The following is a 24798-nucleotide window of genomic DNA, read 5'->3' as shown; positions in this document are numbered from 1 at the left end:
AGAGTCGGCCTCGCCACTCGGGGCTCAGGCCGGATCTGACCCCGTGGGGCGCGGCAGCGGAGGGAGGACCGAGGGCTCTGGCTGCGGAGACTTCGGCTTCCCCTGGGAAGCCCCAGGGCAGGATGCGGCGGAGCCCCCGCTCAGGCTCGGCCGCATCCTCTCACAATCCCGCATCCGACTTCTTCAGCGAGAACAGCAATAGTTCCCACAGCGTGACTTCGGGGGACAGCAATGGGCGCCGGTCCGCTGGGCCGGAGCTCGAGCAGCCCGAGGGCAGAAGAGCCCGGGGCTCGAGCTGTGGTGAGCCCGCCATAAGCCCAGGAGTGCCCGGAGGAGACACCTGGGCAGGAAGCTCTCGGCCGAAGCCTGCGCCTCGGAGCCACAATGGCCAGACCGCCCGTGGCGCGGCAACCGTGAGGGGCGGGGCCTCGGGTGCGGGCGGGGTCGAGCCGGGGGGGGGGGGCGAGAGGGCGGGGCGGGCTCGCGGGGCGGGGCGGAGCGGGGCGGGGCCCGGCGCGGACTAGGGTGCAGCTCCCATCTCGCCCCTAAAGGGGGCGCGCTCCATGCGAGTCCCTGAGGGGCGGGGCACGGTGCCACGGCCGGTCCCGGGAGGGGGCGGAGGCGATCCCGTGTTTGGGCCTGGCTGAGGAGGCGCCGCAGCGCCGGCGCGAGTGGCAGCTTGGACCCGAGCCCCGCCGCACCGAGACTCAGGCATGGGGGTGCGGCGGGAGCGAGGCCTGTTAGAGAGGCTGCCCTGCTGTTTAGCACTAGGTTCAGGAGCCTGCGCCCGGGCCCCAGGGGAAGTGCGGGACTGCGGTGCCCAAGCCCTGGGCTCCCGCAGAACCGGGTGAATCTCCTGCAGTCTTGGAGGAGCAGCTCAACCTTCTCCCGGCCCTGGATCTGAGGCAGGAGATGCCTCCCACGCGGATGTCCAAGAGCTTCCTGAGTACGAGCCAGGACAGTCCCATTCTCTCGAACCTGGCACTCGGAACCCCAGTTCTCCTCCCGAGCCCGGGTCCGAGAATCCAGCCCGATCCCCTCTGACCTGGCACTCGGAACCCCAGTTCTGTCCAAGCCTGAGCCCAAGAGTCCAGCCTCGGCTCGTTTTCCCAGCCCACCCTCACCTCCTGAGTCCCAGGACCTTGCCCCTGGCCCTTCCCGAGCCTTTCTGAACCTGCACCACCTCACCCACATGGCTTGCCCTCTCTGAGAGGTTTCTCCTGTCCCCGTCCCCAGGCCTCCTCTTTCAGGTGCTGAGCGTATTGTTATCAGTGGCAGGAGACGCGCTGGTCAGTGTGTACAGGTCAGAGGAAGAATGGGATGGCTCAGGGAAGGGCAGCAGGGCTGGGTCCCACCAAGGCTAGAACCCTGGGGTCGAGGCTAGGATGGGTTAGGGCCTCATACTTCCATCCTGGTTCTTCAGGGAAGTCTGCTCCATCCGCTTCCTGTTCAGTTCTTTGTCGCTCCTGAGCATCTTTCTGGCAGGTGAGGAGCTTCGACTCCCTGGGACCCCAGCTCTGCAGGTTTGCAGCCAAATTCAGCACACATGTCCCTGTGCCCCTCGGCCCACTCTAGTGACCCCCCCGCTTGGTCTCGTCTCTCACTGTCAGTCCTTCTGCAGCCCCAGCCCCAAACTCCCTTGCTTTCCTCCCGGTTCCCTTATATCAGCGGATGCCCCGTTCTCTTTTTCTAGTATTCTGGTGGGGTCTCCTGTACCTGGTCCCCACTTTGGAGAATGTGAGTTGGAGAGACTGTCTCCAGGCGGAGTGGAGGTTGTGGGGAGGGCATCACTGGGTTGCTGGGAGGGGCAGTGTAGGAAGCACTGAGTGCAATCCCCAGAGGCCAACCCAGAAGGGGAGGGAAAAGGTAGTAAATCTCAAAAAGGGAGGTTCTGGGAGTCTAGCCACACCTTGCTGACTTGGGAGAAGGTTGCTTATTCATCTCTCCCTCAACAGGAGCCTAAGGAGATGCTGACTCTAAGGTGAAAGAGGGCAGATGGGGTGGGGGCTGGGCAGCTCTGCAAATCTCTCTTTGGGGGCCTTCAGAAAGGCGTGCACAGGGATGGGTAGCTAACACATGGCACCTGCCTCCCCAATCCAGCCAATACCACCAGCGCGTGCACTCCCAGAGCCAGCAGCTGCAGCAGCTGCAGAAGGAACTGAATAATCTTCACAAGGAGGTGTCCAGCGTGCGCGCAGCCCACAGTGAGGTGAGTCCCCTCCACGGGGACTCGGGGACAGGGCTGCACTTTGGAACTGGCACATCCTGGGTCCTGAGACAAATCTTCACCCCCGATACCCACTGTGGGGACTCTTTTCCAAGGCCCTTAAGGTCCTATCTCTGAATATTGGGTTACCGAGAAGCAGGGCCACTGTAAACTAGCCTGCAACCCTCCTGTTCCACCCTCTGCCTTTAGAGAGTGGCCAAGCTTGTGTTCCAGAGGCTGAATGAGGACTTCGTGCGGAAACCCGACTATGCACTGAGCTCTGTGGGTAAGACGTAGTAGACACGTGGAAAGAAGCAGACTCTGGAACCTAGATAATCGCATTGATGAGAAAGCCTTGGAGTCCCTAAAAGTGACTTCTGCCCACCCAGGAGCCTCTATCGACCTGGAGAAGACATCCAGTGACTATGAAGACACCAACACTGCCTACTTCTGGAATCGCTTGAGCTTCTGGAACTATGCTCGTCCACCCTCAGTCATACTGGAGGTGGGCCTGGAACCAGGGTGCTGGGGATGGTGCCAATGGGCAAGAGCCGGGAGAGAGGACTGGAACTGAGGTCAGTTTGGCTTCAGAAGGTGCCCCACTGGAGGCAGGGGCTGGCATGGTGTGGGAAGGTTCCTGCCAAGCCAAAGCCAAGGATGCCGTTAAACCAAAGAGAACTCTAGGTGCTGGGGACTCAGCATTGCCTCAAGTGGATAGGCAAGAACCAGGGCAGAAGGCAGAGCTGTGGGCTGGGCGGCAGCCCTAGGAGAGGTCTTGCTCTGCGGCTCGGGCCTTGCTCTGCAGCTCGGGCTGCCCTCCAGTTCCCAGTGCTGTCTGGTCTTGAATTTGTCATGAGTTCTGATGGTCTAAACCCCTGCAGCCAGATGTGTTCCCTGGAAACTGCTGGGCCTTTGAAGGTGACCAAGGTCAGGTGGTGATCCGACTGCCAGGTCATGTGCAGCTAAGCGACATCACCCTACAGCATCCTCCACCCACCGTGGCACACACTGGAGGAGCCAGCAGTGCACCCCGGGACTTTGCAGTCTTTGTGAGTGGGGCGGGGACCAGGAGGTGGAGCGTCTGCTTAGGAAACCCTAGACAGTGGCGAGAACTATTGCCAGTGCGTGCGTGTCATTGTTTGCTCATGTGTAAACTGGACATACGCATGCGGGCCGCTACAGGCTGTAATGAGCATCACCCTATCCAGAAAGTAAGTAGGCTTGGCTTTCTAAGCTCTCTATTTTTTTTTCTTTTTCAAGACAGGGTTTCTCTGTGGTTTTGGAGCCTGTCCTGGAACTAGCTCTTGTAGACCAGGCTGGCCTCGAACTCACAGAGATCCGCCTGTCTCTGCCTCCCAAGTGCTGGGATTAAAGGCGTGCGCCACCACCGCCCGGCTAAGCTCTCTATATATTATTTCATTGCTTCTGCAAAACCTATGAAGTACTGTTGTTTCCTCCCATCTGAAGTGGAATGGTCGTGCTCTAAAAGGAGCGATTACAAGCTCAGTCACATTACTTTTTAAAAAAGATTTAAGTATGAGTAGTTTTGCCTGTATGTAAGTATGTGCATCACATGCATGCCTAGTGCCCCAGAAAGTCAAAAGATACTGGTAGGTTCTCTGAACTGGAGTTAAGAACTGTGAGCTGCCATGTGGGTGCTGGGAACTCAACCTGGGTCCTTGGCAAGAGCCATCTTTCCTGCCCTGCTAACAACTTTCTAGTAGCCTGGTTGGTTTGCTTAAGACAAGGCCTTCTGTGCAGCCTAGGTTGACCTTAAACTCACTCCTGCCTTAGCATCCCTGGTGCTAGGCTATCCTGGCTGTTACATTCCACACTACACATGCTATGTTAGAGCATGAACCAGAGCACAGGTAGCTGTGGATGTGTAGATGGCCCTGAACAAAGCTGTCCACTGCTTCCTCTGTACCTCACTGTTCCCCCATACACTCTTCCCCTTCAGGGGCTCCAAGCTGATGATGAGACGGAAGTGTTCTTGGGAAAATTCACCTTTGATGTGCAGAAATCTGAAATTCAAACTTTCCACCTACAGGTGTGTTTTTCTCTGGGGGTGAGAGCGCTAAGATGGGGCAATGGACATTGGTGGGAAGGACAGTCTTGAGAGCAGTTGTTGGCATGATCCGTTTGTCTCCCCAGAATGACCCTCCATCAGCCTTCCCCAAGGTGAAGATTCAGATTCGAAGCAACTGGGGCCATCCCCGTTTCACATGCTTATATCGAGTCCGTGCCCACGGTGTGCGGATCTCAGAGTGGGCAGACAATGCCACAGGGGTCACTGGGGGACCCAATTAAAAATGCTGATGGTTGGAGAACTGAGATTTGTGCATCAGTGCTGGGAGGTCACCTTTGGAGGCAAGCTCTGGTTGCCTGTGGCAGGTCAGTATGGCACAACACGGCCCTCAGCACATCCTTTTCTCAAGTCCAGAGTCACATAGTAGCAGCATAGTAGTGATGCCTACCGTGTCTACCATGTGCAAGAGAAAGGGTTGTGGACATTCCACACTGTACACAATGCAGCTTGATCCTCGATACAGGGACGGAAACTCGGGCAGCAACTCGCTCCACTCATACTGGGGAAAAGGAGCCCAAGAATGGGGCCTCCCTCATGAGGCATCCGTCTTCAACTGGAGAGCTCTTAGCAGCTGAAGCCATGCTTATGCTCAGTCCCTACCCCCTATTCCTGGAAATGTCCTCAGTTCTTGCTACATACAGATTTAGAGGGAAACTCTCCTCTGGCAAACAGTGGATGGATGGTTCTTTTTTTAATATTTATTTATTTGCATACAATATTCTGTCTGTATGCCTGCAGGCCAGAAGAGGGCACCAGACCCCATTACAGATGGTTGAGCCACCATGTGGTTGCTGGGAATTGAACTCAGGACCTTTGGAAGAGCAGGCGATGCTCTTAACCTCTGAGCCATCTCTCCAGCCTCTGGCAAACAGTGGAAAGCTAAGACCTGGAAATTTCTAGGACACCTTTTGAGCAAAGCTGACCTACACTTGGTAGCCTTCATGCAGCTGGTCATTTCTAGGGCCTTAGGTGTAGGACATGTGATGTTCATCAGATCTAATAGTGTTGTAATACAGACGGCGGGGCTGTGTCCCCGGCACCCAGCCGCCCGCATGGCTACCTTATGCCCCGAAATAATTACACGGAAACTGTATTCTTTTAATCACTGCCTGGCCCATTAGTTCCAGCCTCTTATTGGCTAGCTCTTACATATTGATCTAACCCATTTCTAATATTCTATGTAGCACCATGAGCTGGCTTACCAGGGAAGATCTTAACCTGCGTCTGTCTGGAGAGGGAGAATCATGGCGACTCCCTTACTCGGCTTCTTTCTCCCAGCATTCTGTCTGTTTACTCCACCCACCTAAGGGCTGGCCTATAAATGGGCCAAGGCAGTTTCTTTATTAAATGAAAGTAACTCCTCCATCATAATAGTCTTCACTGTAATGGCTAAAAGAACTGGCCAGGGTGGTGGCAAGTGCAAACAGGCAGTCAAATAATTAGAGTTCCTACGGGTGGAGAAAAGAGACTAGCATGAGCAAAGAGAAGCATTATTTATCTTGGCTGTTGGGATCCTTCCTACTGACATGTGAGACAGAACACTTCCCCACCTGTTTAAATTAGGGTGATATTATTTTGTCATTGGAAGACATAAGTGCCCACACCAAGTTTTCTGAAAACCTAAGGTTTGGGGGCTGGACAGATGGCTCAGTGGATAAGAGCACTGGCTGCCCCTTCCAGAGAACCTGAGTTTGATTCCCAGCAACCACACGGTGGCTTGCAACCTAATGTAACTCCAGTTCTAGGGAAGGTGGTGCCTCTTAGAGCATTCTCAGGCACTAGGTACATGTACACTCAAGCAGGCAAAACACTCAAAAGTTCAACAACAAAAGCTAAGGTTAGGGCTGGTGAGGTGTCTCAGTAGGGGAAGCCCACCATGCCTGGCAATCAGAACTTAATCCCTGGGGCCCACATGGTGGAAGAAAACCCCACGAAGTTACCCTATGACCTCCACATGCTGTAGCACTTTCACACAAAAATTTTAAATGAAATAAAAAAAAAAAAAAAAAAACTAAGGGTCATTAAGATGACTCAAGTGGGTGAAAGGGGCTTGCCACCGAGTCTTAGGACCTGAATTTGGTCTCTGAGACCCATAATAGCTAGCCAAGTCCCACAGTTGGCTTTTGACATCCATGTGTACCATGGAACATACAAAATAAATGTACTAGAAACAAATTAAAATGAAGGTTACAGATAGAACTAAGGGCTGGCCATGGCCTTTAATTTTGATACTCAGGAGGCAAAAGTAGTGGGATTTCTATGAGTTTGAGCCCAGTTGATTCAGTGCTACATAGACTGTTGAAAAAACAAAACAAAAAACCCAGACTGGGCATAGTAGTGCACACCTTTAACTCAGCTCCTGGGAGGCAGGGACAGGTGGACTGACAGAGCTAGCAGAGCATCAGTTTGCCTAGTCTGCAAGACCCATGGTCCTGGTTTCAGTTCTCAGTACACATACACAGAGGACAGTTTAACCACAGGAAGCAAAATCCTTAAGACTTTTCATACATTTTCCTCTCAATCTAAGGCTGGTCTAGAATTCACTATGTAGCCCAGGTTGGCATAAAATTCATGAAGTTCAAGGCAATACTCCTGCCTCAGGCACTCCAGTGCTAGGACTGTAGACATGAGCCACGTCATTAAGCTTCTGTTCATACTTTCCATACACGTATGCTGAGTGTGCATACCACTCTAGTATGGAGGTCAGAGGAAAACTTTGTAAATTTTCTCCTTCCACTTTACATGGATCCTATAAATAGAATTCAGGTTGTTAGGCTTGTGCAGCAAGCACTTAATCCAATCAGCAATCTTACAAGGTTCTCTAGTTTTTTTAAACAGGGTCTTTTGTTTTTGTTTTGTTTTTTTGAGACAGGGTTTCTCTGTAGCTTTGGAGCCTGTCCTGGAACTAGCTCTTGTAGACAGGCTGGTCTAGAACTTACAGAGATCCACCTGCCTCTGCTTCCCAAGTGCCGGGATTAAAGGTATGCCCCACCGCTGCCCAGCTTAAACAGGGTCTTATGTAGCGGAAGATGTCCTTAACTCTACAGCTCCCAAAATATATTCAAAGATAAGCTAAGTGGTAGAGCCCAACGCTAGCATGACTTAGACCCTAGGCACAATTCCCAGCACCAAAAACAAAACAAAACAAATGTAGCCACTGAGGGAGTATTTATTGATAAACGGATACATTTTTAAAAGCAGATTAGCATATATAAAAATAAAATTTTCATATTGAATATAAAAATATGAAACAGTAACAACTGAGGGGAAAATACTTTGAACAACAGAATGAAGACTCTGACACATACAGCCCAAGAAGAGGCTACTGAGAATAAAGTCAAGGTAGGAATGACACCTAGCCATATGTAGATATGGAAATAAATTCAAACTAAAAATGTGAGATCTGGGGAAGAAGGTGACTTGGAAAAGGAGACAAGGCAGTTGTGATAAGGCATCCAAAATAAATGCAAACCAGATACAAATAGTATATGTGATATTTTAAAGTTCTTTTGTCTGATCTGAAACTCCTAGTATAGTGTGAGTCCACATCAAACCTGCAGCCGTCCACCTGCCTTGACTCCAATGCTGGCATCACAGCCATGACACCAATCATTGTTCCCATTATCTCCCCTCCTCCCTTGCCCAGAGACTGGGTTTCTCTGTGTAACAGTCCTCCTAGCTTTGTAGACCAGGTTGGTTGGCCTCAACTCAAAAAGTATCGAGTACCACTGCCTCGTGAGTGCTGAGGTTAAAGGTGTGCACCACTTGCCCAGGCAACTATTTTTATGTGATATTGATATTTGAAACCCTTTTTTCCTTTTTTCCTTTTTTTTTTGGACACAGGGTTTCTCTTGCTCTCTTGCTGTAGAACAAGCTGACCTCAAACTCAAAAGATCCACCTGCCTCTGCCTCCTGAGTGCAGGGATTAAATGTATGTGCCACCACACCCAGTTTTTAAACAATGTTTTATCAGATTAGAAAACAAATTTTAAAATACTTCTGTTTCCTGGGTGCTGGGATTCAAGTTGTACACAACCATGACTGACTGGCAGATTGGGTGAAATTTTAATTCTGCACTTAAAAGTTCCCTTCCTCCCTACAAAAGAAAATCTGTTTTTCCAAACCAGGCACCAAGTGTACCATAATTTCATTGACTCCATTAGCTAGGGAAGGAGGATCTCTTGAGTCCAAAGAGTCTGAAGTCAGCCTGGGCAATGTGGTTAAGACTTGTCCCTCCTATAAAGTTTTTACAAAATGAATATATATATGTTAAATCTCTAGTATAAAAAAGCTACTAAGCTGTACATAGTGGGGCATGTTTATAATCCTAGCACTCAGGAGATGGAGGTAAGAGGACCAGAAATTCAAGACATCCCTGACTACACATATAGAGCCAGGCCAGTCTGAACTACATGAGACCTTAAGTCAAAAAAAAATAAAAAAAAGCAAAACAAAAAAAATTAGGACTATGAACCAGACACAGTAGCACATTCCAGCGTCCGTGAGGTTAAGGCAGATGGTGAACTGCAGGCCAGCCTGGGCTACACAAGTGTTCTCAAAGAACAGGGGAACAAACCTAGCACAGGAGGTCTAGTAGCCCTCACTCTCTCAGCTTCGCCACCTCTAACACCTTCCATCTTGTCCATGTTCCCAGCTCAGCTACACCCAGAGGAAGGTACAACCACATGCTTACTTTATATACCAACTTTGTTTTCAAAGTTAGTCTCTGGGGTGATTAGACCCAATTTGCTTGGATAGGGTTATCAGACTTTCACTCAACAAGGCCAAGGCCAACAAAGACTCGGGTCAAAGTAAACAAGGCTGTCTATACCAGTGTGTAAACCCAAGAAAGGGGTGATCTTTATACAAGTCTTTCCTGAATAAGATGGGTCCAGGGCAGGTAGGTTGGTCAAGAGCAGCAATAGCAGAAGCAAGTATAAACATATCAACTATACGGGAAAAATGTGCAGGGTTGGTCCACGGCCTAAAGGACTGAGTGAGCTAAAGGCTGAAATAGACTGACCATAGCCTACTCTCCAAGGGAACAACCTATGCCTGGGGGGGCTAGGCAGGGCCCTTGGCTGGAGCTGGAGGTGCCTTCAATGGGGCCCAACCTTGGGCTCTGAAGTAGGAAACCAGCTGAGTAGGCACTTCTGCAAGTACAGTCTGTGCTAATGTCTCCCGTGAAGCCTGTCAGGATAAGAAAGGCAAAGTCAACAAGAGTCTGTAAGTGTCCACATCTTACCCAGAATTCAACCTTGCCAGACTGTGATGGAAAGGCTTTATGTACCGGGCCTCAACCCCACGTCCACCATCCTGCAAACTCCTCCCCTACTCACATTCTGAAACCGTCGATAAGGCACAAACTGCACTATGTCACGGGCAGCTACTTCTCCACGGCGTGAACGAAGAGGGCCACCATCAGCATCCAGTTGTTCCATGAGCTCAAAGTCAGCACCGCCCACGCCCACAATGATCACGGACATGGGCAGCTTTGAGGCTTGCACCACAGCCTCACATGTGGCCTCCACGTCTGTCACAGCGCCATCAGTCAAAAGCAACAGTACGAAGTATTGCTGGAGACAAGTTCATAGACTGAGACAAATTCTCTTTCCCAAGCCCTCCCAGGCACACATTCCCACTGACTAGATGCCCACATTACACACATGGCCGCCCTGGTGCCACAGCTACCCACAGCTCGCTCTTACCGAGGCAGTTCTCTGCTGCGCAGCCTGGGCTGCAAACCCAGCCACATGGTTGATGATGGGTGCAAAGTTGGTAGGGCCATAGAGACGAACTTGGGGTAATGCTTGACGGTAGGCATCTACAATACCCTGGATGCCTACAAAGGAACAGCAGAAAATTCTATAAAGTTGTAGACCTTCGACCTCATAGGATTAAGTTAGACCTGAAATCTTCCCATCTAGGCCCAGAAGATGTAGAAACCTAGAAGTATTTCATCCTTGCCACCCATAACACAGCTCTACCCAACAAATGAAACTAAAGGGCAAAGAAGACAGGACTTGATAGAATATTTTGAATTAATTAACACCCCAAATAAGAGTTATTTTCTGAGCTGGGCGGTGGTGGTGCACACCTTTGAACCCAGCCCCAGGGAGGCAGAAGCAGGTGAATCTTGAATTGGAGTCCAGCCTGGTCTACAGGGTGAGTTCCAGGACAGTCAGGACTACACAGAGAAACTGACTTAAAAAAAACAAAGTTATTTTCTGAACTGGGGAAGTAGTTTAGCCTGGTTGTGTTAGTACTTTGGAACTGAGGATTGCTATGAGTGTCAAGAGAGCCAGCAAGAGAGCTCACTCGGCAGGTAAAGGAGCTTGGTGTGCAAGCCCAGTGACCTGAGCTTCATCTGCAGAACTACATAGAGATAGAGTTGGACAACTGACCCCACAAGGCAAGATCCACCTGTCTTGTCCTCCCAAACGCTGGGGTTAAAGGAGTAAACCAGAATGCCTGGCCTGGGTCAAAAATTTGAGGCTAGCTTACACAGCTATAGGCCATCCCAGCCAGGGTACAGAGAGATACTGTCGCAAGAAGGGGGGGGGAGGGAAGTAGTTTGGGAGGCAGAGGCAGGTGGATCTCTGTGACTTTGAGACCAGCCTGGTCCTTACTAAGATCTAGTTCCAGGACAGGCTCCAAAGCTACAGAGAAACGCTGTCTCAAAAAAACAAAATAGAATAATAAAAATAAGATGATCAGATGAGGTCAAGTCAAATTTTTCAAATTAACTAGGTGTTCTCGTGGAAGTGCCGGGAAGGCCCAAATCTTGGGTCTTTTTTTTAAGATACATTTTTAAAGATTTATTTATGTGCACTGGTGTTTTGATGTGAGGATGTCAGATCCCCTGGAACTGGAGTTACAGACAACTGTGAGCTGACATGGGGTGCTGGAAATTGAACCCAGGTCCTCTGGAAGAGCAGTCAGTGCTCTTAACTGCTGAGCCATCTCTCCAGCCCCAGATTTTGGGTCTTTATGAAAAAACTTGGGACGTTCACATAAACATCTCCCTAAACTAGGAATGTGGCTAGTGGTAGAGTGCTTACTCGTACACATAGGCTCTGGACTGCATCCTGAGCACAGTCAGGTCAACGGTAGCCCACCCAGGCTTTTCCATGCTTTCATTTGAGACCAAGTTACCCAGGCAGACTTTGAACTTTTGATTCTCTTGCCGCAGCCTCCCGAGTAGCTTTGCCAGTAGGCCCATAAAATTTTACTTATACTTTAAAACCAAAGCACACACAATGGTAAGAACTTGCCCCAAATCATCTCAGTAATACGGTGAATTGACTCCACCGGGCCAGCTCTAACCTCCACTCCTGTCTCCCAGTCTTCTCTACCCACAGAAGCTCACTCCTCAGGTGTGGGATTGCTTCACACTGGAGAATGGGGGATTACCTGCACAGTAGGGATTACTGGGATTGAAGTTCAAGGCAAATTCATGTGAGACCTGAGGACAAGAATGAAAATGACTCAGCCAGGTGTGGCTTCCAAACCTCCACTATTAGCCCACAGGAGATTAAGACTAAGACTAGAAGGTTGCAATTTTAAACCAGCCTGAAGTATACAGTGAGACCTATTTCAGAAAAAGAGAAAAACAAAAAAGGCTGAGTATAAGAGTGTACACTTTTAATCCCAGCACAGAGGAGTGCCAGGATCTCTATATACTTAGATCAACTTGAAAAAACACACACCAAAAAAAAATAAAATAAGATAAATGAAAAGAAAAAAATGAGACTTTTTCTACCTTCCCCTACATTTTAGCAACCTGAGTGTCATCACCCCACCCCCTGACGCACAACATGTTTTAGCCCCTGACAGGGCCTATGTAGACCAGGCTGGTCTTGAACCCCGAGCCACCTGCCTCCCAAATGCTGAGATAAAAGATGAGTCACAACACCCAGCAAAGATGTTATTTGTTTTTGTCTGGAGACAGGGTTTCACTGTGTATCTCTGGGTATTCTGGAACTCACTATGAAGACCAGGCTGGCCTTGAACTCACAGAGATTGGCCTGCCTCTGCCTCCTGAGCCCTGGGACTAAAGGTCTACACTACCATGTCCAGCTAATATTTTATTTTTTGTTTATATTTATGTTTGTGTGTGTGTATGCCCAAAGCCATCAGAAGAATGCAACTGGGTGTCCTTTGAAGCTGAGTTACAGGTAGCTAACCATCTTATGCGGGTGTTAGGAACTGAACTTTGGTCCTCTGGAAGAACAAGTATTCAACAGCTGAGCCATCTCTCCGGGTACCCCCAGCCCCTTCTATACCAAGAAATAGCACACTCTTGAGCGATCCAAGTGCAATAGAGTGCATGTTTAGCATGTTTAAGGCCCATGGTTCAAGCCCCAAAACTATAAAATCCAAACAAGGGCATTCATATCTATGGCAGGAATCCCACAGAAGCAATCTGGCCCTGCGCTTGCTGTATAACCTGCCTGCAAGAATAAACCCCTGGATCTCTCCTTAAGCTAGATACCAAGCAATAAATAAATTTACCACAGACTCTGGAGTTAGGATCTTGATATAAAAAACAATAGAGAAAAGGAAGAAGAGGGCTTACCTGCCAGTTAGGGGGTACCTGGGCCCCAAATCCAAATGCTGGAAACAGCTTGTCTCTGTGGAGGACAGGGAATTAGAAAAGCAGCAGCGAGGGGTCTTGAGTCTAGAGGCTGAAATGTGTAAAGCGCATGGGAGGGGCCAGAACCGAAACTCACGAGTCGTAGTCTTGAACCACACTGCCCACACTCCACAGTGCTGTCAGGTACTCATTGACTCCTGACGGGCTCAGATAGTGCAGGGAGTCAGGTGAGGAAGGGTCTCCGTTGGAGCCAGTGAAGTCCACGCCCACCTGGAAAGAAAGCAAGAATGGAGGCAAAGGTTACTTTAGCCTACTTTAGCCTAAGGCCTATTCACCTGCCCCTAGGATGCAAACTTTACTTACAGTAAAGTTGATTTGGCAGCCTCCCATCACATAATCCAGGAAGGAATACTCTGTTTCTACCTGCAGATGAAACTAGGGTTAAGCTGTGGCTAATAGGGGCTAGCCTCATGGAGTCCAAGGCTCAGAACTCAAGAGCCTGGGTCACATAGTCTATCATCTTACCCGACAAGTCTTGACATAGACAATTCCAGAGTTCTTGTAGCTTTTCTTTTTCTGCTGCTTCTCAGGGTGGATACATTCAAATTCAGCCTGGGGGGGGGAGGGGAGAGCAGGAAATCGCCACAGCATCATCAGCTGAACTCTCCAGACTTTCCTCTGGGCAGTGGCCTTCTAGGCACACTTACCGGGACTGCTTGAAGTTGGGCCAAGGTGGTGTGGAAGGTACCAATGAGATCATGTGACCCGTCACTGTCATAGTCTGAGCAGCGTACCTGGGGAAGAAGGGGATCTGTATATAAAAGAGACACAGGGCAAGCAAGAAGTCCCTTCCCAGGATCTGTTCCTCTGATCCGTCTATTAAGGTAAACTCCTCACCTGGATGGGTGTGTCGGGGTCCCCACCACAGAAATGCTGAAGAGGAACTGAGAAGCGCTTCCATGTCGGGTTCAGGTTGTTCTTGATTACCTGGGGTAGAGGGTAATGAGCTCTGGCCTGGCCCATGAAGATCTCCCACCTCTCCTACCCATCAAAAGTCTTTCTCCCTCGGCTCCCAAACCTGCTAATCACAACCCCTGGAGATCCTCTCCTATGCCAGCCCAACCGATACCAGGAGTCACACCTCAGATCTGTATGCCAGGTGCCACTTTCCATCACCTTGGCGGAAGAACTCCAAGAATGGATCAGATTTTCCTAGGAAGTCCTGCCGATGCCAAAGAGACCCCAGTTATAGGACTCAGGAAGACAGCCAGTGTCAGCCCTCAGCCCCTTAATTCTTGGATCCCCGGGTCCTCTTTCCAGACACACCTTCTTATCCAGGTTCCTAGCTTCCACCTCCATGGTTACTACACGGCTGTCCTTTAACTCCTGGGCTGAAACCTAGGTAGGGAGGACTTTATCACCTCATGAATTATTCATTCCATAAGCTGCTCCCCATCCAGGGTTCATTCCTTACTGTAATGGTTCCCCGCCCGGCAGGCTTCCCCGGCTTCAACATCAAGGGGAGAGTCAGAGTCTGACTGGACACAATCTGGGAAAAATGAAGTGAGAGAGGCTTCAGCACCTTAGACAGGGTTTGGTCCTGCATGGCTGGCACACCCAGGCTCCGAGGTCTCATAGCACACTCAGTCCCTGGCCCTGCCTACGTACCTGACCTAGGGAACACTCAGCTCCCCCTAGGAAGTCATCGTCCCCCAGCTCTGGTGTCTTGTTGTCAATGTCATAGATTCCAAAGCGTAGCTTTTGGACAGTCTCAAAGTGGTACTCAATCTGCAGAGTCTTGGAGAACACAGGGCTTGAGCAGTTCCGGACCCGCTCAGTCCGGCAAAGCTGTAAGAAGAGGCCACTAAGCATCAGTTACAAACCTGTTACCCCAAACATACTCCTGCCCTCCCTCAATGACCTTAACCTTTAAGTCCATCTCACCTCAGCCCAGGTGCCCCCTCCCACATCCTGTGAAAGGACACAGAGTGGGTCAGATTTGGAGCCGATGTCCTTGTCAATGAGATGGTCACAGGAAATGGACAGCTGAACCACGGTCACACAGTGGGCCATCTGGGGGAAAAGAGCTGGGTCAAACATCAGGGCCTCTTCCATCTTTCACTGACTCTAATTCCCAACCTGAGAAAACCTCAGGTTTCACACAGGCAGCCTCAACACCCCTGAACCCTAAGTGAGTTCAACAGCACGGAACATAAACTCTGGCTCCAAATTAACCCTTATTCTAAGTGGCTTTAGAATAAAAGTCAACAAAGCTGTGCAGACCTGGAACTCGGAGCCTATGATATGCAGAGCATAATCAATCCCACTGTGGTCTTAGCGCCTGACCTGAGGTCAGAATTAGGCCACATTTCAATCCCAACAGCCTCCAGTGGGGTCATTACCTAGACACTGCTCCCCAAATCCCTCTGCAGATAATGATCCGCTCCAACTCTGGGGCCTGCACCTTGTGAGTTGGGACCCATCCCCTCCACTGACTTCTAATCTCAAAGCAGCTGCTCACGTCTACTCCTCACCATTTCCATGTCACGGTCCAGTCTAAACCACTATTTATGTTGCCCAGAAATAGCAATGGTCTCTTCAGCTGGTCTCTTAACCTGTGCCATCCCCTACTTCCGCTTCCCATCTCCACCCCAGAAGGCTATTAATATAGCAACCAAATTTATCTGGGCAAAACAGCCACGTAAGGAATGGCAGCACAGCCTGTCATCACAGCACCCAGGAAGTAGAAGAAGGACTGCTCTAAGTCCAAGGGCCACCTCAGAAAGCATAGAGTTCCAGGCTACCCATGGCTACAAAGTGAAACCCTGTCTCAAAACTCAAACAGACAAAAAATGCGAAGTTATGGCTCACACTGTGATTCTATCTCCGGGAGACCAAACAAAAGAAACAAGAGTTCCAGGTCACGCTGAGCTACACAGTGAGTAGGAAGCCATCCTGGGTTAAATGAGATCCTGATTCAAAAGCAAACAAAAGGGCTTGAGAAGTGCCTCAGCAGTTAAGAGAATACTTTGCTCTTGTAGAGGACCTGAGTTCAATTCCCAGCACCCATGTTGGGTGGCTCACACCTGCCCACAACTCCAGCCTCTGGCCCATACATTTAGTCCATAGACACATACACAATAATTTAAAATAAAAATGTCAACAACAAAATCCTCCCTGATGCCACACTCTGAAGCACCATTCGTAGAACACACACAAGCTGCACACTGGTCTGATGGACGATCTAACCTGAGCTGTCAGTGCTGCTCGTTCCGGCCTTTGCCTTCCTCAGGCCCACCGGATTCCGATTTTATCAGCCACATGACTGTTCCCTCTCCTGTGGGGTTCCTACTTGCCATCACAATTGTGACGTAGGGAGTCTTGCCACTCTAAATTCCAGCCCTCCCACCACTGACACATCACAGGCTCCATCACTAATGTCACACTAGTACCCACCTTACTAGACATATTTTAGTTATATGAGCAGTCTCTAGCACTAAAACGTAAACTGTTTGAAGGAAAACTTATCTGTTTGTGTACTGCTCTATCCTAAGCACCTAGATATGCTTGTTGCATGAAATCCAAAAGGCCATTTCCAGAACCAAGTCTCAGACTGGCCTCTTGTCTCCAAATTCAAGCAGCCCCAAACCTCTCCAGTCCACCTATTCCTCCATGACAACCATCACCACCTTGCATGGATCGCCAGAGCGACTACAGTGTGGTCCCTCCTACAGCCCATGATGATCCACAGGTAACACGCACTGTCTAGATCAGCTGTACACGATTCCCCACTGGATATGCCTCAGCAGCACAGCTTCCTACCTAGCAGTACTTCCTCGCTGTCTCCAGCCTCAGACACCCCTCTTCCCAACCTGCATCATCTCACGCTGGTCCCTAAGTCTTCAGTTGGTTGTTTTATGGTATGGGAACTGCCTAGGCCCTTGTGCAGGCCAGGCAGTCAGCCGCTGCTGAGCTACATCTCCAGCTCTAGTCTCCCACCAGAATATCCACAGTGGTTATTTTTAGTCACACACAGCACTTGAGCTCAAATGAATGATGAAAATCCCACTACTCTTCATCCAAAAGTCTGTAGCGAACTAAGCCAAGTGTGTGTGCTCTCACTCCCACCCAGTAGGCCTCCCACTTCCCCAGGTTCCACATTCCAGCTGGCTGTGAGAGATTAAGGTCTGAAAGCAGCTGGTAGCCGCAATGGCAGGTCCGGCGTTTTAAGGTTGCTACTACAAGAGGCTGCAGACTTCCAGTTTTCCTGATAGTTCCCTTTGGGGTTCAACAGACCACAGCTTTGTGCCACACAGTAATCTGAATTCCTTGTCTGCCACCTCAGGTTCTCAGAAGCAGTGTTCGTTATTCATTTCACTGTTGTGTTAACACCACAGAGACCCCCAAAACTCAAGGTAATGCAAAGGCGCATCAGCCAGGTGGTGCCAGGCACACTACCAAACACACAGGAATGCTCAACGGCGGCTCAACCAAATAGAACTGTCTGTCTGCATCAACAGAAAGCACTAGATTATCAAGTCAGCAAGAGTATAGCCCACTTTGAAACATATGTTCCTCAAGGAAGTGTATATTCAATAGATCAGAATACTTGCACACAGTAATATACACAGGCAAACAGAAGTATGTACACTCTCCCCTCCCCCTTTATATGTTGAGACAGGGTCTCATGTAACCCAGGCTGGCCTCCAATGGACTTTGCAGATGAGAATGACCTTAAATTCTAGATCCTCCTATTTTCCCTTGTAAGTGCTTGGATTATAGGCATGTGTCTCTATGCCTGGGTTATTATAACCTATACACTTCTGTATAGTTCTTGATGTTAAACATTTGAAGGTGCTTATTAGCTTCACACCCAACCCCAACACACCTTGAGTATCACTAATTCTAAGCCCAATACTTTTATTCCAGCTCAAGAACTTCAAGCCATCATATTTCTTACCCTCACAGGTGTCTCCTCCTTGGTTCTGCCTCACTTAGCCAATTTCTGCAGTCAACAACAAACCCTGTGTAACTGCCAATGACCGTTAGATTCAACACCAAACTCTCTAGCAACTATTTTGTCCTACTCCTGAGGGAGAGCTGTTATAGGATTGAGAAGTGGTGCGGTAGAGTCAACCCTGCACTCTCTAGCTTTCTTAGCCACTTCCCTCAGGCCCACCTTTAGGACAGACAGAACCTAATATCCTAATGAACATCTCATCCACAGCTCTGGTCTGACGTGATTGCCCTTAGGAACTCTAGCCCTATAGAATGTCATCATCTTTGGCTAAGTGTAGTGGTTTCCTTATCAGCCTTTCTGCAACCACACAGCCACTTGTGTTTATTAGCTAAATAAAAACAAGACAGTGCCATTTCTCTGAGATAGCTTCCCAATACATTCAACATAAAATCATTTAATATAAAAACCCTAAGTTTGAGAACAAGAGAGATGGCTCACTGGTTAAGAGACCTTTGTGTTTACAGAGGGCCAGAGTTCAGGTCCCAGGACCTACACTGTTCACACAGGCAGTTCACAGACACCTGTGACACCTGCTTCAAGGACTCCAACGCTCTCTTCTGGCCTCCACAGGCACTGCAAACACATGTACAAACCACCAACATTCATGGCTGGCAAGATGGCTTAGTGGGTGACGGTGCTTGCCATCATACCTGAGCTTGGTCCCTGACCCACAGGGATTTAATCCATGTGTAAATAGGCATCTAGCCACCCAAGGGTGTTCCTACAGGGCTGCCCTTTCTATTCTCCAGTTCAGGGCCTTTGTGCCATGTTTCTACCCTGGACAGCAAGCTGTGTAGGAGCAGGAACCCTGCCTACTTTGTCTGTATCTCTGGTACCTACTGGTACTAGACACTCAGCGAATATTCACTAACTGCACTATTGCTCAAACAACAGCAGGAAAACTGTCTTTTGCTCCCCTTTCCATTTAATTGTGGGCGCCTCCAAACTATCACAAAGCATTATCTCTATATGCCCCGAACTAGTGCTCAATGCATCAAGCTGCTGCTTGGCTATCTGATGAACTAATGGGAACTCATAACTTCAGGTCCCTTTCATTTGAATTAATGTACAGCAATAAACCTTCCCTTTCCTGCTTTTAATAACTGAATTGTAAAATTTTAGCATGGAGGGCTAAGATGTTGCCTAGTGATGAGCTCAGAGTTTTGCCTAGTGTACACACCTCTCTGGTTTCAACCTCCAACACTAAAAATAAACTAAAACAAAAACCAAACCATAAGACAAAATTTCAATACACGGCTCCTACAATTCTACTTTAATGAAAACCAATTTAAATAAATAGGCAAAAGATCTGAAGATGTTTTATAAAACATAAATAAGCTTATGAAATGATACACACTGTAAATGACTAGAGAAATGCAAAATAAAACAATGGGGCCAGACAGTGATGGCACAAGCCTTTATCCCAGCACTTGGGAGGCAGAAGCAGAGGCAGGCAGGATCTCTGTGAGTTCGAGGCCAGCCTGGTCTACAGAGCTAGTTCTAAGACAGCCAGAGCTACACAGAGAAACCATGTCTCAAAAAAACCAAACCCAAACAAAAACCAAAAAACCTACAATGGGATAGTTACAAACCCATCAGTGGCTAAATATAAGACCAACAAGGCTAAACGTTGGCAAAGGATGTAAGATTCTTGGAGATGGTGAAAGTATTGAATGTGCCACGCTGGGAAACAGCCTGGCAAGTTTGTCAGAAAGTCAGATATACACCTGTCCAAGTGCCAGTCCACTGGCAGGTTCTAACCCAGAAGAAATAAAGCATTGTTCCAAAGCTTGATTAAAAATGCTCAGAGCAGCTCTGCTTATTATAACCTAAAACCTGAAACATTCCTAGCATCAATATGAGGATGGATAGTTATGTTTATAGAAAACCAATCAGCACAAAACAGATTATTAATAACTGAAATCTGGATAAATCTGAAGGATAAAATATATTGATTTTATTCATTAGTTTTAAAATAGGCAAAAACTGCCGAAGGTCATGGCACACGTCTTTAATGCCAGCACTGCTGAGTGTTGGCAGAGGCAGGTGGATTATGTGAGTTCGAGGCCAGCCTGGTCTACAGAGTGAATTCCAGGACAGTGAGAGCTACACAGAGAAACCCTGCCTTGGCGAACAAATGAAAAAGAAAAGAGAAGAGGCAAAACCAAAACCTAATCTTTGCTGTCCTTCTTCCTCCCTGGGGAGAAGTGGGCATTGAAAAACCATGCAACTCCAGGAAAAGAGGGTCACTTGGGCTACAAAGGGTCTGCACTTAATTCCAGCCTTGTTACCGAGGACCCACCATGTGCAAAGGAGCATATGGGGCTTAACTCTGTGATGTTACTAAGTTGGCATTGCTTCCAATCTCAATGTCAGGGCTTCCTGTGCAACCAAGATTTTCTATTTTTATTCTTTTCTTCTCACAGACATGCCCTTTTCTTTCTTATTGGAATATTGCTGTGTAGAAAACAACAACAAAAAAAAAAACTTACGAATTTGCTGTTTTCACTGAGAATCATGTCTACCATCCCATCATCTGGGAGCAGAGGACAGAAAACTAGGAGCTTACAGTCACTTTGGGTCATGAGGCTATCTCAGGAATATAGAAACAAAAATTCATAGCCTTGTACACCCGACACTTGTAGCACTCTTCCTCTGAGCTGCTTCGCCAGCCTCCACCCAACATGACTTATGTGGCCCTTACTGGCCTCAACTGTCAATTCTTCATCTCAAGTACTGGGATTACAGGAAAAGCCAAATTTCCTTTAAATTATCTGTAATTGATGGGGTTGTCAATTTCTCAAGTCTTCTAAGTCTGTTTGGGAATCTGTGGTCAAAATTCCCGGTGCATTTGACCATAGTTTATTATTCCTAAACAGCTACACAGAACTTGTTTTGAGACAGCATCTTTTCAGATGGGTTAGGTTGGCCTTAAATTCACTACCTTCCTGCCTCTGGCTTCAGCGTGCTGGGATTACAGCCTTGCCACCGTGCCCTGTCAACAGCGACATACTTTATCCAGACTCATGCTTCACACAGTAGGCTTTCGCTTCAACCCCCTCAAACACTGCAGTGAGGTGACTCGGTACAGGAAAATAAGAGATTTTATCATTTAAGAGGTTTGGCTTATGCTTCCTAGATCTTTGGGTACAGAAGAATTCCTGCTCAATATAGGATAAGCCAAGGACCTTCAGAAATTATTTAAATTCACCTGTCTAATGTTAAAGCCATCAAAGGAGAGGTGAGTTTTCTGATCCCTCTGACAGCTCTCCTCTTTCCAGTGGACTAGTACAGAGCTACAGATGGGAACACCTAGAAGGTAGAGCTCCCACCTTCTCTTGTTCATGGTCACTAGGGGGTCTCATTCCTTTTTATTTTTTATTATTTTCTACTCCCACTGTTGGCCTCAGAGCTTTCTAAGCCCTGTACAGTTCTATGTCCTCACTTAAAACATGCATTTTCCGAGCAGTGCATGTCTGCAGCCCAGGACTGAAGGTCTGAGTCCACCCTGAGCTCACATAAAGAGAATGTGTCTCAAAACAAATGAAACTCTCTCACTTCTATATTTGCAACATCATGACCATCTAACACACATTCTGTGACCCCAGGCAGAGGAGAGGCAGGATTTGGCTGTGGCCATGTGGTTTAGGGAGGATTAGAACACAAATATTTGGACTCCTAAATCCTCCTCAGAACTTTGTTTTTTGAAACAGGATCTCATCATGTGGCCCTGACTAGCCTGTAACCTGCTATATTGGTCAGACTGGCCTCACACTTGCAGAGCCTCCCGCCTTTTCCTCCCAAGGATTGGGATTAAAGGTGTGAGCTTTCGTGCCTAGCCTAGAACTTTCTGGATTAGAGTAAAACTCCCTTCTCTCCTGGGGGAGAAAAGAACGTTTTCATATTCACTACCAATCTGATGGAGACAAAAGTATGGACCTCCCAACAGTGAGTAGGCTCTAAAAACTGTTCTCACCTCTTCCTACCCATCAGACAATATTGCACCAGATGGTGTCCTACCCATATAGTTTGGGCAAAATGATCAAACCTTAGCTTCCTCAGCTGTAAGGGAGTTAGGAACTAGCTCTAAAGATTAAATATGTGCAAGTTTCCTAATATACAGTACTTACAACCTGTGCTGGAATTATCAGCATGCTAGCCACCACCATCTTCCAAGCCTAACTCATGCATGCTGCCTTTCCCAAGCTCCCCAACAGCGGCACTCAACTTCTCTGGAGGTGCTGTATCTAACCTAAAATTATGGGCAACTGCATTCTTCCGATGGCTCTCCACCTCCTTGCCTACTGTGAAACTTTTTGCAGCAGGGTCTGATATACCCCACAATGCCTCTAACTTACAAGAAAGCCAAAGTTGGCCCATATCTTTCTGCCTCTACCTCCCAAATGCTTAATTATAGGTCACAAATTCTGCTAGTATACCTTGGCTAGGCATCACGAACCTATAGACAACAGAAACTCAAAACACTTAAGAGAAGCTGGCATCACTGTAGTGGACCAGAATTATGTGAGCAGGTGGCCCTGGTAGGTTTAAGAAAAGACTAAATGCCTAAGACTCTCCTGTTTTTTCCTTGGGAGACAAGTTATCTGAATACCACTGGAGATAGGGATTCTCTTCACAAATACAAAAATCATGTGCCCTTATTTTTTTAATGATGTTCTTTTCCATGCATTAACAGGCTCCAGCTGCTTTTCATAAACCCAAGAACAAACTTTTTCTTCCTGGGTTCTACTGTAACTAACTCAGCACCAGATGGCTAAAACTCACTTCTCAGTCCTTTAAGCTCAGGAGTTACATGAGCCTCTTCAAACCCAAGAGCTTAACCAGGCAACCTTGCAATCCCTATCTTCCTTTTTCTACCCACGGTCATGGTACAGGTGGCAGCGGCTACAAGCAGGTCAGTGTGAGCGGCAGCAGCATTCCTTCAGACTACCCAGTCCAGCTCACACCTCCTGTTGCCTACCTTGGCAAGATGGAGCAGCTCACAGACGCTGGATCGAGTCTTGGAGGCCAATCAGGAAATCCTCCAGAGGCTCCCGAACGAAGCACCACCACCCGCTGAATAGCCCTTCCCCGTGAACCAACCAAACAAGACTATACCCACCACTTTTCTTCCCTTCTCATGTCCTCAAGGGATATGGAGAAGGCAGCTGTTTTCTTACCCCTGCAACTCTAATTTCCAGATTCTCCAAATTTAAATCAGCAGCTCCAAAGACATTTCTCATAGGTCACAAACTGAACCAAATAATTTCTTTTTAAGACAGTCTGTAGAGGAGGCTGGCCTATTATTCTAGATCCCTCTTGCCTCAGTCTCCTGTGTGCTGTTATTAATGGTGTGCCTCATCATGTCCAAGTCCTTACTATAAAGTGCCATTCTTGAGTCATATGTGACTTAGGACTAATAAAACTGTGTTCATAAATTAAAATTTTAAAGTGAGATCCCTTCTGAAGCATGTATTTCTAAGAAACCTATGTGCCACACAGAAAACCAAAGTGGGAAAATCCAGCAGTTTCCCACCTTGTACTGGGATGACCAAGAAAGTCTGAAAGCCACTCATCCAACTGCAAAACCGGTGAAGACTACCCCAAAGCCAAACATCTCACCTGTGTCAGACCATTCACAGAAAAAAAAAATATAAGGCCTAGCTGAGAGAACTGGATATGGAGAAACTCAACTACCTTAGCATTGAGTTCCTCTTCACCCAGAGACTCTGAACACATCCTATACCAAACTTCATCTGCCCACTTCAAAAAACCTGCCTGGTCAGTACCTGAGGACAAGTTAGCAGGTAGCGCTTTTGTTTCTCCATGCTTACTTGGAGTTAGGGAATTAAAATTATAGAGCATTTCTGATGTGGGGCACATCATACTGCTTAGCGTCTTCAGTCCCCCTCCCCCGGATCCAAGAGAAACAGGCAACACTTGCTATCTATGAAGTAATCGAGCATCCGTGAAAATTCCATAGTTAGACAGGTTCAAAGCTCATACCTGTAATCCCAACACTAAGGAAGATTATTTTATAGCCAGCTTGGGCTACAAAGTAAATTGAAAACCTCTATCCAAACAGAACTAGCAGTAGGGCCTCAGACAAGTTAAGTCTCCTTTTCTTTGCGTAGATTTCCCTATCTATAAAATGGGAGTGGTGGCCCACGCACTTGGGAGACAGAGGCAGGCGGGTCTCTGAGTTCATGGCCAGCCTGGTCTGCAAGAGCTAGTTCCAGATAGGCTCCAAAGCTACAGAGAAACCCTGTCTCAAAAAAAAAAAAAAAAAAAAAAAAAAATTAATTAATTAAATAAAACGGGAGTGGTGACGGCACCTCTAGGGACATAGTGACCAATAATAAGGGTCCTTTATTTGGTGGGATGCCTACAATGTATTTTCTCCTTTAGTGCTCACAAATGAGTAAGTGTGACTTTGGGTCTTGGTGTAGCACCACTTCTGCTCCTTGTTTGTTCATGGGGCACTCACAACTTAAATGACAACATGGTGCTTCCACCACACAGAAAAGGGAAGGGTCACACAGAGGCTAAATCAAACTCACTTTAGTTCCATGCTTTTATCTTCTCTTAGATTTCAAAAGAAATGGAGTAGCTGGGTTCACAGAACCATAGACGCTTATAACTGGACAGGGTAATCTAAATCCCCTTTTATAAACAGAGGCCAAAGGACACATTTGCCATGGGTCACAAGAACTGATGGTACCAAAGGGGATTCCTCTGTCCCATTCTATAACACTATTCACATCCTGTAATTCAGTCCAATCTTAGATCAAGATAACCACTAAAATCTTCCTATTGTGTCTCCAAGGCCTCTTCTCCATGGCCTTTATTAACTAGCCTTATACATAGGGGCAAAGGACATCCACCAC

General features: G+C 47.9%; 2 protein-coding genes across 7 annotated transcripts in view; one reads left to right on the top strand and one right to left on the bottom strand.

The window, feature by feature from the left end:
* On the top strand, positions 1-5606 carry Spag4 (sperm associated antigen 4). The gene is made up of 13 exons (XM_057781389.1): positions 1-432; positions 863-946; positions 1237-1303; positions 1424-1485; positions 1694-1737; positions 1956-1981; positions 2101-2209; positions 2417-2492; positions 2596-2711; positions 3088-3255; positions 4167-4256; positions 4361-4600; positions 5480-5606. The coding sequence occupies exons 1-12, from the start codon at positions 123-125 to the stop codon at positions 4514-4516; spliced, it is 1308 nt and encodes a 435-aa protein (XP_057637372.1). The 5' UTR covers positions 1-122; the 3' UTR covers positions 4517-4600; positions 5480-5606.
* Positions 5607-7444: 1838 nt separating this feature from the next.
* The window catches only part of Cpne1 (copine 1), a 41516-nt gene continuing 24162 nt past the window's right edge, over positions 7445-24798 (bottom strand). For all 6 annotated transcript variants that reach the window (XM_057781384.1, XM_057781385.1, XM_057781382.1 and 3 more), the window contains 15 exons: positions 14836-14964; positions 14560-14739; positions 14366-14440; positions 14218-14289; positions 14033-14113; positions 13789-13878; positions 13599-13685; positions 13417-13503; positions 13255-13314; positions 13028-13161; positions 12874-12928; positions 11709-11760; positions 10004-10137; positions 9635-9871; positions 7445-9485 (listed from right to left, as the gene is read on the bottom strand). In XM_057781384.1, coding sequence (XP_057637367.1) covers positions 9360-9485; positions 9635-9871; positions 10004-10137; positions 11709-11760; positions 12874-12928; positions 13028-13161; positions 13255-13314; positions 13417-13503; positions 13599-13685; positions 13789-13878; positions 14033-14113; positions 14218-14289; positions 14366-14440; positions 14560-14739; positions 14836-14964 — 1599 coding nt within the window. In that variant the 3' untranslated portion in view covers positions 7445-9359. The remainder of the gene's footprint in view (positions 9486-9634; positions 9872-10003; positions 10138-11708; positions 11761-12873; positions 12929-13027; positions 13162-13254; positions 13315-13416; positions 13504-13598; positions 13686-13788; positions 13879-14032; positions 14114-14217; positions 14290-14365; positions 14441-14559; positions 14740-14835; positions 14965-24798) is intronic.

Source organism: Chionomys nivalis, chromosome 9, assembly GCF_950005125.1.
Source record: "Chionomys nivalis chromosome 9, mChiNiv1.1, whole genome shotgun sequence".
Taxonomy (NCBI): domain Eukaryota; kingdom Metazoa; phylum Chordata; class Mammalia; order Rodentia; family Cricetidae; genus Chionomys; species Chionomys nivalis.
Note: the sequence above shows the minus strand (reverse complement) of the source record. Positions and strands in the feature narration are given on the sequence as shown.